The sequence below is a fragment of the Alnus glutinosa genome, chromosome 2 (assembly GCF_958979055.1).
Source record: "Alnus glutinosa chromosome 2, dhAlnGlut1.1, whole genome shotgun sequence".
Taxonomy (NCBI): Eukaryota; Viridiplantae; Streptophyta; class Magnoliopsida; order Fagales; family Betulaceae; genus Alnus; species Alnus glutinosa.
In genome coordinates, this window is record NC_084887.1 from 2,832,354 (window position 1) to 2,845,759 (window position 13,406).

The window sequence follows — 13,406 nt, forward strand, 5'->3', positions numbered from 1 at the left end:
TTTTAACAAGTATTTTGTGTAGCATCCAAAATTATTTTCAACATTGCAATCTTAATTCAAATCGATTCTGATTTATTGTTAGTATATTCGGTCAAGTGGCAGTACGCTGTAACTTGTGGGATTAGATCGACCATAAGTCATAAGATGTACGTATCATGATGTGTATGGCTGAAAGAAGACAACTTTTGGTCAGTATCGCACTTCCGTGTGATCATGTGCAGGAGTGGATAGACCAAATTGAAGTTGAGAAATATTTGACACAGCTTGAGAATGATAAACTTATTCATGGAGCCATTATCCATGTACGTACCTCTCACTACTCTTAAATATATCAAGCACATCACTCAACATTACTTGCTGGCTTGGTAGAATAGCAACTTGGCTGATTGGGATCCTCCTCCCTTAGGTTCTTTTAAAGTCAACTTTGATGTGGCCATTCGTCCTACTTTTGCAGTTGCTGCTTCTGAAAAATTTCTGCCAGTCAATACTCTGAAGCTGCCCCCTATGGATGCCTTGATGGGTGAAGCTCATGCAGCATTATTGGCCTCCAGATTGGTTGTCTCAATGGGTTGTTCCCCCCTGATCATTGAAGGAGACTCTCTTCTTACTATTTTGGCTTTGAAAGATCCTTTGCTTTTCTCAGACTGGATCTCTGCACCAATAATTTCTGACTCTCTTATTTAATTGCATTCCATAAATGTTTGGAGTGCTCTTAAGATATCTAGATGTGCTAATTTAGATGCACACCTTGTAGCTGAATGGGTCGCTTCCTACCTTGTGTTCGGAAGCATTCCCACTTTTTCACCTTTCATTTCCTCTATCAGATTAAGGAGCGGAAAGGATCCTCCTTTGTAATTTTCCCCTTTCCCCATTTTTCCCATATTTGAATAGAAAAAAAAAAAAGAAAAAAGAAAAAGAAAAAAACATATAAGAATGAATCCGATCCCTATTAGTTATAACTGCCTGAATAAATTTTGTTTGAAATAGAAAATGTTGGGTAGTTTCGCATTGGATTGTTGGATTGGGCCTTGAGAATAGACCAGCGCCATACACTGGGCAATACAGATCAGACCCATATATTGATCGATAAAGTTTGATGGGTCAAAAGATATTCCTCTATAAGGACCGATGGTGCCGAGAATCTAAGCACGCAATGCTCGAATACTTAAGTGTTCGACCAAGGAATTTGAGATGTGCTCAAAGAGGAAGATCTCTTCATCTATGATGAGTCATGCTCATTTATTATACATGATATCAATCTGTCCAATCATGATTGGGTACAGAGGGAACAACAGCGCCTTGCGCCGCTAGTCAGACAAGTTCATCATGTTAACGGTCAGAATGTCATAAATGAACGGCGATCATGTAAGATTCGATATATACTTGCTCCGCCGGCATTGCGAAATTCACATGTACGAGCTCATAAAAGAAAGGTAGTATAAATAGACATCATAAATGGGTAACATCCAATCTAGCCAATGCATTAATTATATATTATTCTCCTTCCTCTCCAAAAAAAAAAAAGAAAAAGAAAAAAAAGGAACAACTGACTTAACCATTGGAGGAGGTGTTGCCGGCCAACCCCCTGCGAGTCTTTTTCTGTTTTGCAGATTCCAAGTCTATCGGCCCAGTTTCCTTCTTCAGACTTTCATTGCTAGAGGAACTATCCCACGATCGACATCAGGGACGGAGCCAGAAGTTCTTATGGGCGAAATTTTTTTTTGGTTGGGGCCAAGTAAGCTAAATTTTTATTTTTACCTGATATTTTTTAATTTTTTAGATTTTTTTTTTTCTCACCTTTAAAATATTTTTTTAAAGGAAATTTGGGGGAGAGCCATGGCCCCTGCCAGCCCCCTCCCTCCATCCCTGATCGACATGTCACCGTTCGAAAGTTGTACCAACAGAAAACATGGCCTAAAAAGTAATTGCCTCATGACCAAGGACTCAACCTGTACGGGGTCTTTCTACACGTATGTGTACGTAAAGACTAACGCCAAAGCATGCCGATGCCTTGTATATGGTGGATATTTGCATCAGGATTTTAAGTCTCTTAGCAAGGTTGATTAAAAAAATGAGAGTATGGGTAAGTAAATAGTAGGTAGAGCTAGTCGTTGGGCGGTGGGAATATCAGTTCATAGGGTCATATTGATGAAGGGTGATAAATATATATATACACAGATACGCGTGTTGAAACCCTTTCGAAATGCATTAAAATTGCAACACGTAGCGTCAACCACCCTTTTTTTTTTTTTTTTATTTCACTGAACTGGTTGGTTCCTATTTTAAGTCAAAAGTGCGTTTTGGTCTAAGATTCCAACTTAAATAAAATCTCTGTGAAGCATCTGCGAGATCCCAACTTAAATAAAATTACTTTTTTTTAATCACGTCTAATCCCTTGATAGCAAGGTCGGATGAAACTTCATATTAATCTTCATAGATTGGCTTCTCTTCATACTATTATAATAGGTATTATACCAACAATATAAAGATTCCTATTATATATATATATATATTAATACTTTGATAGCCAAAATCCCGTTTTTCTTCTTGCAAATTCTTTTTCTTTATACTTATTTTCATTTTAAATTATACCTCTACCTAAAATGTTTTAATTTATATGGACTAAATTAAAATTAAAGGGCATATGATAGTAAAGTTTTCTACGATTTATACATTTATATAGTGTTTTATGTGTGATTATGTCACGATGTTCAATAATGAACTAGTGTATAACATTTAAAATGTCTTTTTATTGAAAAAGACGTAATAATATAAATTCTTTTATATGCCTTCATTAACCTATAATCAAAAGTTTGATGGAGATGGGTTTAAGTTTTGAAGTTAAATTATATATAATGAAAAATCCCGTGTATAGTTCGGGTTATATGAGCCAGTTATATATTATAATTGCATAAACAAAGTCTCAACCCATTGTGTTCCTTCTACAAAAGTGCATAAAAAGTAAGGCCAAAGCAGCTGACTTCCATATGGTGGATATGGGGATTCCATACTTTCCTTTCCCAAACAACCCTTTAAAAAATGGCCAGAACCATAACAACAACCACACACTGCAAAAGACCTCCCCTAGTCCTGACCCATGACCATCATGAGCTGGTGGTTGCAACTTCAACAAGATCATAACCAGTGCAGTCAAGTGTAGCAGCAAAATGGTTGTGCCAGGCAAAAAAATAGGGGACTCGTCGAAGGTGAACCTCCCAGCATCATCATCATTGGCAGCATCACTAGATTGGTCTTTTTTCGTAACTTCAAAGACTGTCTCCGATATTCTCAAGAGCTTGAATATGACACACAGGAATCCGAACAACCATGCAGTCAAGGTGGTAATTCTTGCCATTCTTTGGTTATTCCACCAAGCTCGGACTGACTGGCCAGCTCGTAGGTACTCGGATAAAGTGTAAAGGTTGTAAATGAAAAGGAGAGAAACTAGTACATAGAATGCTGGTTCTTGAACCTACAAACACATGTTATAAGCTTTTAAAAATAATAATATCTATGAATAAAATGATTTTGAATATATTATTGTTCGATTCATGTGATTTTCTTATTAGCATAAGTTTTTTATATAAGTGGCTAGGTAATTTAACATGGTATTAGAGTAAATGGTTATGAATTCAAACATTGACTCAAAACTTCAACCCCATTTCAGTTAAATATTTTTCACATGTTGGGCGCAATCACTTATGATGTGGTGGTGAGTACGTTTGATCCTACACGTGAGGGCAACTGTATAAGTATTAATTAAATGCACACTTTCCTATTGATTTAAGCTTCTGGAATATATAAGCGATAATTTAATACAAAATAAATAAATAAAAATTAGTACTAATCAAGAATAAAGATTGTCACATATAGGTACCTATCTAAATGTTCACATTTAGTTTTAAAATATTTCTTCGTAACGAACAAAATTCCTTAAAGAGAATAAAATATATATATGCTTCAACCAAATCATATACCAATTAGTGATATTTATATCTCTTAGTAATCTGATGACTGTCTATAGAATCCTTTATATGTATATACATAATATATATGTTAATATTTATCCTTTATGAGAAGTTAAAATTTATACTTATTTTTGTGAGTTTGCTTGATTATTGCAAATAATTAAAATGTTTTATTCTTATTGAAACATTCATGAAAGAGAAAGGTTTGGATGGTTTTGATTTGTCATTACCTTGGGGAATAATTGGGAGTTGGTGATGATGCAATATACTGGAAGAGTAGCATAGCATAGCTCAGGGACGGAGCGTAGGCCCCACGAGAAGATCCACAGATAGGCAAAGCACTGCCTAAGTTGGAGCTTCCCAAAGAGGGTGGCAAATATGGGACAGTTTTTGCTCAATAGAATTTCAAGCAGGCCAGTGGCCCACCTCTTCTGTTGGGTCATTGCCGCAGGCCCACCCGAGGGTGCACACCCTAAAAAGGCCGGTGGCTCCATTGTCCATAAGATAGACCTCCATCCCTTTTTATGGATTGTTTGCCCAGTTAAGATGTCCTCTGTCGTCGTTCCATATCTCCAGCCCAACTGAAATCGGATGGCCACAAACATGAGAGCAGACCCAAAGACAAAAATAGTTATAAGAGCAATTCCAACAACTTCCCAATAGCCCATAATTATCTTCCCTACATATAAGAAAAATGTCAAAAAAAAAAATAAAAAAAAATACCACATCAGATATCCTATTAATTTCCTAAGCATTAGGAATGCTTTTGTTTCAATCCTGACCAGCCATGAAAAAAAAAAAAAAAAGAAAAAAAAAAAGGAAAAGGAAAAAGAGTCCAACAAATTAAATAAGAAAAGGGTACCATTATAATGACCAAAAAACCAAAGGGTTTCCATATTTTTTGGTTTCTAACCTCTATACCCCAGCTAGTACTATATTCGTAGCCGCAACTAGCGACTTGGTGTGCTGCTTCAATGGAGTCCCAAAGATGGTCAGGTGGATCTCTCTTCCCTTTCAAAGCATGAGCTACTGATTTGACCAACTTCTTTGAACTTCCGAATTCTAAAAGCTTATCCTCAACCAATGTTCCTACGTACCAATGGATAAAGAAAAATACTAGTTATAAATAAACAAATTTTGTGCTCAAAATTCCAAGTGTTTCCACTAAACACTCGTTGAAATAGGGAGCAAGGACAACTAGATTTTAAGAATGACATTTTCTTATAATTAGAAATAATAAAAGTTAATTTACTTACCCTTTATTGATTCCACATTATCTGGAGATAGGCCATAAATAATGTTTCGTCTATGGAAACATCCGGTTCCCCCATAAAAAGGTCCTTGAATTCCAGATATTCCATGCAACATGTACTTTGTAAACATCCAAAATACAGCAAAAGTACTTGGTCAATAACAAAAAAGAGGGAAAATAGAATATACTTATTTGTAAATTAAGATTTAAATTTGACTCACTTCATTCAAAACCACGTATTGATTCCCATATGGATCATCCTTTAATCCATCATAGAAAATTTGTGGGAATTGAACAAATGCAATTTCTTTTTCACTCTTGAAACCAAGCAGCATGCACATTGCATGAAGAACAACTTTTGGGTTGTTGACAAACATATCGCAGTCTACATTCAGCATATAGGGAGCATTCGACATCAATCCAGAGACTCTCGTCTATATATGACAGAAACAGTTCAAAACAAAAAAGAAATAACAATAAGAAGGGATAGCTTTCGTAAACAACTAAAATATTATATGGATTATGAACTCCTTTAGCATAAATAGCACGATCTTACTAGAACATTCATGGCACCCGCTTTGTAATGATGTGGATACTTATGTCGCTTCTCCCTTGATACATACACCAAATGCGGTAATCCATCTGGAAGACCTTCCTTGTTCTCCCACATAACCTACAATAAAGCCGAAAATGATTGAGGTACTATAACTTCCTTTACAATCTCACGTAGAACTATATATTTTATAAAAATTAGTGGCATGTATATTTTCACGTTACAATTTACATTTTAATGATTAACGTGATAATTAAATATATATCATATGAAATGAAACGTCGTATGAACTAGTATATATGTCATGTAAATATATAAGAGGCTTATAATAAAAGATATAATATCCCTAACAATGTACATTAATTCCAACAAAGTTATCTACATGAGCCTTTTTGGAAATTGCTTATCATCCATCTCCAAGATATACCTTCTAATTTTGTACGGAGTAATGCTACATATAACCCTTGTGTTCCTCCAAAATTGATGCGGCTCTTAAAATCACCATTGAATTTATGATAGACCATTATTGAATTTTGATTAAATTGTGATTTTAAGAGCCACATCAATTTTGGGAGAACAAAAAGAAGACACAGGAGTGATATGTAGCATTACTCTTCCATACGTAAAGGCTTAGGGTAAAACTATAAAAGTTAAATTAATTAATTCCCATAATAGTCGCTGGCATGTTCACTATTTATGGGATTATTTTACTAATTTGTACATGGCTACAAAAATCTATAATATAGATCTTGAGTTTACCTTGATAATAGTTGGATGGTTTTTGGGTTCTACATTTGAGAATTCTGCAAACTCCCCAGTAAAATCACATGGCATGGACTTTTGGGCGGCATCTTCAATTTTATGGCAAAGTTGTTCATACTTAACCTGTAGAGAAGATCATGTTGAATTATTGTTTATTAGAAAAGTGCATGTAAGAAATAGTGAACTTAATAATTTAATAAAGAATTTGGTTTATGTGCCGTAAAAAAAACTACAACATATATGCCCTAAAGTTTTCAATGATCCACCTTTAATTTTACTCTCTTTTTCATAAAAAATTTAGAATTAAATCTGAACCATTGAAAAATTTACAAAACATATGCTGTATTTTTTTCTTTTAACGAATTGGGCTTAAGTGCTAAAAAAAAAAAAAAAAAAAAAAAAAAAAAAAAAAAAAAAAAAAAAAAAAAAACTTCACATTTTTTCAATGGTCCAAATTTAGTTGAAAGTTTCATTTCCAAAAGAAAGAGAGATAATAGAAAAAGTTGTAGTAGTTTTACTTACTGCACCTAAGCAGGCCAAATCCTATTTTTACAGCGCCTAAATTAAATTCTTTAATTAATATTCTAATTAAAACTTTCTGTGTGCACTCAAACTTCTCTTAGCAAGTAAAAATCTGATCACATGTCTAACATAAACGAGAACTAAATTTAATTATTAATTAGTTATTACTTAAAAAAAAATTAAATTGATAAAAATAATAATATATTAATTAAATATATAGAAATTTCACATTCTTCTCCCTGATTAGAATATATCGAATATAGTAACAACAAAATGCTATCTGAAACTGAAAATTAATTTTCACACCTAACTCCGGCTTTCAATTACCTTCATCCTTTCCCAGTCTTGTTGGAAGTCCGAAGAGATATCACTGAACGATGGGGAATCATTGGAAAAGTATTTAAATGGAGCTCTGACTTGAATATTGTACGTTTTACAAAAGGGAATCCAGAGCCTGGCAAACTTTAAGGCCTCAGAAAGAGAGAAGTAGGTCAAGGGAGAACAACCATCATCGGAAACATAGCAAGCTAGCTTGTGTGCCGGGTAATCAACGGCCAACAAAGAGAGCACGGTATTTACGGTGATGATAGGAGGTTCTAGCACAGGGTCTGCAGTTGTCACAAACATGTCCAGCGACGGAAGCTGATCAGGTACCCTGAATCAAAGAATAATAAATACAAGGGATCGGAGATGAATATATATGAAAAGTTTTGCAATAAACCCAGGAAGATCGATTGATGATGTTTTCATAATCGTATTTTGGAGCAAAAACATGGTACGCTTTCTGTTACCTTGGCAAGAGGTTGTCCGGGTATGTTTTGTTTTCTACAGGATTCCATTTGTTGCTCATGACTAGAAACCAAGTGAAGGTGAACCATGATTCGCATAGGAAGGCAAGGAGCCAAGTGAGGCCATGGTCGTTGAGAAAGGTAAGGCGATAAATAAGAAGAGAAAGGAGAAGGAAGAAGATTATGATATCAAAGGCTCTTTGTACAGCATTTTTACGCTGGATTCTTTCATATAAAGGGAGATCAGTGTTCGGGTTGGCCATGGAGTAGATTGGAAGATAATGGTGTATCTGCTCTAAGCTCTTCGAACCTCCAGGACTGAGTTTGTTAATTTATATTGGAGGTGGTAGGTGTCCAGGGGGCATTGGAATCCTCTCGAGGGGATCCAGTTACTTGTAAATTAAGGACAATTCTGCCCCTTAAATACAAGTAACTGGGGGCTAGTTTGGCAACTCATTTTCATTCTCCTTCTATTTCTTTTCACTTTTTTTAAAAATATCAAATAATAAACATTCTAATTTTTTTACACTTTTTATATCACATCAACTATATTTTATTATTATTAAAATAAAAAAATTCACTACAAAACAAAACTTTTTCATCTTTCTATAAAAACATTCTTAAATTTTATATCACATCAATTACTTCTTATTCTACAACACACAAATATTCCATAATACAATTACTTACCAAACAAGCCCTGGATCTCTTTATGTTCATTTGAACTGCAGAAGATCCTTGTCTGTTCAGGGGCAATCTCTCTCACATATATCGAGGGAAACTTTGAATGAGTGGAATGAAAATTGCGTCGTCACTATTTTTCTTTTCCAAACCACATGTTAATGAGTGTACGAGTTAAAAAGTAATAAACAATTTGTATTTGTGCTGCGGATTTGTGCTGCGGATTTGGATAGTATTCAAGTATTATATATATATATATATATATATATATATAGGTCATTCATAACTCAACACATTTATTTAAACAGGTTAGGATACTCTTCAATTTTAACCTATTAATTTTGTATTAGGTTTGTGTCATGTTCAAGTGTCGTGTAAAAAATTATCATTCTTAAATATCGTATGTCAGTTTAGATCTTATCGACGCATGAATATAAAATTGTATAAATTAATTATAACTCAAACCATTTAATTAAATTACAAGTCAGATTTCTCAACTGTAGCCATCTAATTTCGCACATTTTGGATTCGTGTCAGAAAGGAGATCGAAGGAAGAAGATTATGATATCAAAGGCTCTTTGTAGAGCATTTTTACGCTGAATTCTTTCAGGGAGATCAGAGTTGGGGTTGGCCACGGAGTAGAAAGAAAGAAATAGCTAGAGCATGTCTGTTTAAACCTCCAGGACTATGTTTGTTAATTTAATTTATACGGGAGCAGGTCGTGTACATGTGATCTATGATCACCATGGGTCCCATATGTAGCATTCTTTGATATTGAGATTGTGATCATCATGAAAACACACTCATCGAGGAACTGCATGCATGCTCTGAGGGCGGCCTTGAGCGATTGAAAGGAAAAGATTGTTCTTTTTTTTTTTTTTTTTTTTAAAGATAATGAAAAGGTGTTTTTCACTTGTCCCTATTTTCCTTTCCTTTATAAACCACTCGTTAATGAGCGGACAAGAAACCCACCCACCCCAAAAAAAAAAAAAAAAAATCAACAGAATATTCAATTGTGGTTGGCCTTCTCCCTCTCTTCTTTTTCTTCTTTGATGCCACTTGATAGGGCTCTAATCTAGGAGTTGAGGCATTTCGACTGATTTTACATTTTTCCTTCCTTTCGGATCAAGAAAATGAATAATAAAAAGAAAAGAAAAAAAAAAAAAGTAGAAGTCGTAATACAATGCATCATCAAGATGGAGATGGATTAGTAAAATCTTGAAGAAAAATGAAGAGGCAACTAGGGTTCGATGAAGTAAGAAAGAAGAGACTGTGGTAGCTGAAAATCTGAAATAAAATGAAAGACAAACAAAGTGGTCCTTCCGACTCCTTCGTAGATATTAGGGTTGTCTGGGGGTTGGTGAGGCATTAAGTTTATGTATGACATGCAGAATGACTATTCTATTCAAAAAATGAATAAATTTTTATTAAAAATGGGAGAATGCATGATAAAATATTATTGGAATAATCATTCTCATGGCCATAAATGAATAACTATTCCTTAAATTGAGCAATAGTTATTCCTCTCACATCTATTTTGATCCTTAATTTATGGAATAATCATCCTCTCATAGGCAATGAGAATAGCTATTTCAAGTGTCAGATCTTTCTTATATACTCTAGGAGAAATTAGATCTTTTTTATAGTTATTTCAAGTGTTAGATCTTTCTTATATACTCTAAGAGATCTTTCCATTCCTAATTAAATCCATTCTCTTTTCTAGTAAATTAGTCATTCCGCATACAAAAAACACAAATAAATAAGAGAAGTTGATGAAGAGAAATAAAAGGCCACGTGTACGTGTAAAGAGAAATAAAGAGGAAGTCTCAAGAAGCAAATGTAAAGAGAAACATAAGGCTAAGAGACGGAAACAGATCCTCTCGATCCCCATACTTACTTGGTTACTTATTTTGTATTAACTAACTAATTAATATGTTAATACATATATATATATAACACTTATTACTTAATAACTAATATACTTATATAATAAATACATATGTGTACATATATATATATATATATATATACTAGCTAATGAATTGAGCCAAACTCGCAATGATCACAAACATTAATCTAGTTAAGCCAACTTCATACGAGTATGTCTCATTTAATTATCAAACATAATTTTGTGTTCATAAACAATTCATAAATTAAATTAATTAAATGAGTTTGAATTGAATTTATTCGAGTCGATTCAAAAATAAGTTCGTGTGCCATTTTATTCAAAAATGAAATTGATAAATAGCACTTTTCAAACAACAAACATACACTAAAAACGCAAAGGAGTGTAAAGGATGGATTCAATTATGTGAAAGTGCGGACCACGGCCGGCGCCACTCTATTATTGTGAAAGCAACACGTTCGGGCGTCAAGTAAAAGGGACAAAATTGAAAACACCAAGACATAGAAAGGGATTGACCATTCTTGGCAACAGGTCAAAGATATGACATAATGGCTGATGTCTGATTTCTCCTGGACCATTTCTATTGACTTGTTGTTGAAGCCAAACTCTGACTTATTGTTGTATATTTGGTTAGGTTGCAGTATGCTCTAACTTTTGCAATTAAACCATAAGTCATTAATTTGTTGATATTTTGACTTCTTCAGTGGAAAGAAGATCGATCGATCTCAAAACCTCATTAGGCTAGAGCATTTAAATAGATACCGAATATAAATCATAACCTTAATTTGACTGACTTTGAATCAAGCTTATTATGAATATATTGCAAAATACATTAACTCTTAAAATATAAAACCTAAATAAATTTAAAGACCAATATTCTTACCTTATCCTACATCATCCTCCACTTCTTAGAAAAATAAACTCGTCCTCTAGTTTAGAAAGATGGAAAAAATTAAAACATGGTTGCTGACATGGACTTGAATGTGGACCTGACGAACTGTTGCCTTTCAAAATTGCGAAACCAAAATTTTCAACAAGCCCATTAGCTTTCCATAAAAACCTTTCTTCTTTTCTTTTTTCTTGTTTTGATCTTTTTTTTTTTTCTCTTTCTTTCTTTCCTTTTGTTGAAGAGAAGTGCTAACAGCCTACGCTTAGAGCATTTTCAATGGATTATGCATCTCCCACTTTTAGCTAGAATAGCTAAGCAAAATTATAAAAAAGCCTTTCATCCCATTATCTATTAAAAATACAAAATAGATTTGTCTTGGAGTTACACTATTCACAAATGCATATTTTTTTTTTTTTTTAATGTTTCATTGGGCCTCTCTCCTTCTCGATCTCTCTTTCCCTTCTTCTTCTTTTTTTTTTTCCCCTTTTCCTTCTTTTTTCACGGTTGCTTGTGATTATAATTAATTAGTATTTTTTACTTCACAAAAAAAAAAAAAAATTATATTGGCATTTGCAGCTTTTTCCAATTTTATTGATGATATTAGTTTTAATTGAACTTGGTCACTACAGTATAAACAGTTCAAGCCTAGGATTGCAATTATTTCTATAATAGGGTGCAAAATAGTAGTGAACTTTAATGACAGTTATAAAAATGACCGTTAAAAAAATTAATGCATTAGAAAAATGACTATTTTAATGAAACGACCATTGTAAAATATGATCATAAGAAAAATGTCTATATGAAAAAAAAAAAAAAAAAAAAAAAAAAAAAAAAAGAAGAAGAAGAAGAAGAAGAAGAAAAGAACGTTTGAAAAAAAGGACAGTAAGAAAAATACAATGTACTGTAAGGGAAAAGGGAGGGGTTCATCTCCTAGATATAAAGCCAATGTACTACTTGTTTATTTCATCAAGCAAAATACAACTTGTTTTTGTAGAGTTTTTTCAATTTAGAGTAATATTTGACTCATAACTTCTTCAATCCTAAAAAAATGACCCATGCTTCTTAAATCCTAAGATTCATGATCGTTACTTGGTTTCTTACGATGGTTTTTCAGTGATATTGTGTTGGTGATGATAGAGAATAGAGTAATGATTATTCTGTTAGAGATGAGAGTTTTATTTGGTGTTTTTTTGGCAGAGATGAGTTTTTAATTAAAATGAATAAAATATTTTAAATTTATTATTCTAATAAAATAGAGGAGTTTAGATAAGCTGTTAGAGTAAAGTCTTGAGAGGTGGTTAGCTAAGTTAGCAAAAGTGTGTTTTGGTTAGCCATGTTGCATAAAAGTTTACTATTTTAAAAAATGTGTCACCATCTCAAGGCACCATCTCAAGGGATGATGCCATATCATTTGAGAACCACTTTTGGAGATGAAAATTTGGGAAGTAAAGCATTTCCCTTTGTCGAAACCTTGAAACATGCGCCCACTTCTTTGATCAGCTGAACCAACTTCTTCTTCTTTTATTATTTCTTTATTGCCTTTCTGAAATACAACAAAGAAAAACATAATCAACTTCATTCACAATTGAGCTCCCCCCCCCCCCCCCCCCCCCTTTTCCCTTTTTCTTCTCCTTCTAAACCAAACAACAAAAAGGAATCTTCTCCTACTTTTATTGCTCTAAATGTTAGCCACATGGTTTACAATTGGACTTGTGAAGCTTCTGTGGTCAATTGGCTCCCTGTCGTGGTTGGTGGTTGATGGTATTGTGACAAAGGACGGGTGGTGGAGGCACGTTCGAGATGGAGGTGGCTGGACGGAACAGAGACTATGATGGTCAGTGCAACGGCATGTGACTGTCTAGCGGTGTTGGTGGTGCGTCCTTAAAGGCTAAGTGTGGTGGTGTTTAGAGCTGAGGCTGGGGTGGACTGCTCATGGTGGCAATGTAGCAGGTGCTGACAATGGCCGAGGGGAACAGCGGCACAGTGGTTTGTGGTTCACAACATAAACTTTGAGCTCGGTTGTTTGGGTGGATGCTGGTGTGTATGAGATGCCGGTGATTGATGTGAACCAACTGACGCAAAACA

The 13,406-nt window shown here is 34.1% G+C and overlaps 1 protein-coding gene across 1 annotated transcript; it reads right to left on the minus strand.

Moving 5' to 3' along the window:
* Positions 1–2,833: 2,833 nt before the first annotated feature.
* Positions 2,834–8,276, minus strand: LOC133860679 (cellulose synthase-like protein H1). Its single transcript, XM_062296254.1, has 9 exons — positions 7,849–8,276; positions 7,385–7,712; positions 6,533–6,658; positions 5,777–5,893; positions 5,442–5,654; positions 5,225–5,339; positions 4,882–5,057; positions 4,199–4,549; positions 2,834–3,472 (listed from the first exon to the last, which is right to left on the minus strand). Exons 1-9 carry the CDS (start codon positions 8,106–8,108, stop codon positions 2,924–2,926), a joined length of 2,235 nt encoding a protein of 744 aa, XP_062152238.1. The 5' UTR covers positions 8,109–8,276; the 3' UTR covers positions 2,834–2,923.
* Between the last annotated feature and the right edge of the window lie 5,130 nt (positions 8,277–13,406).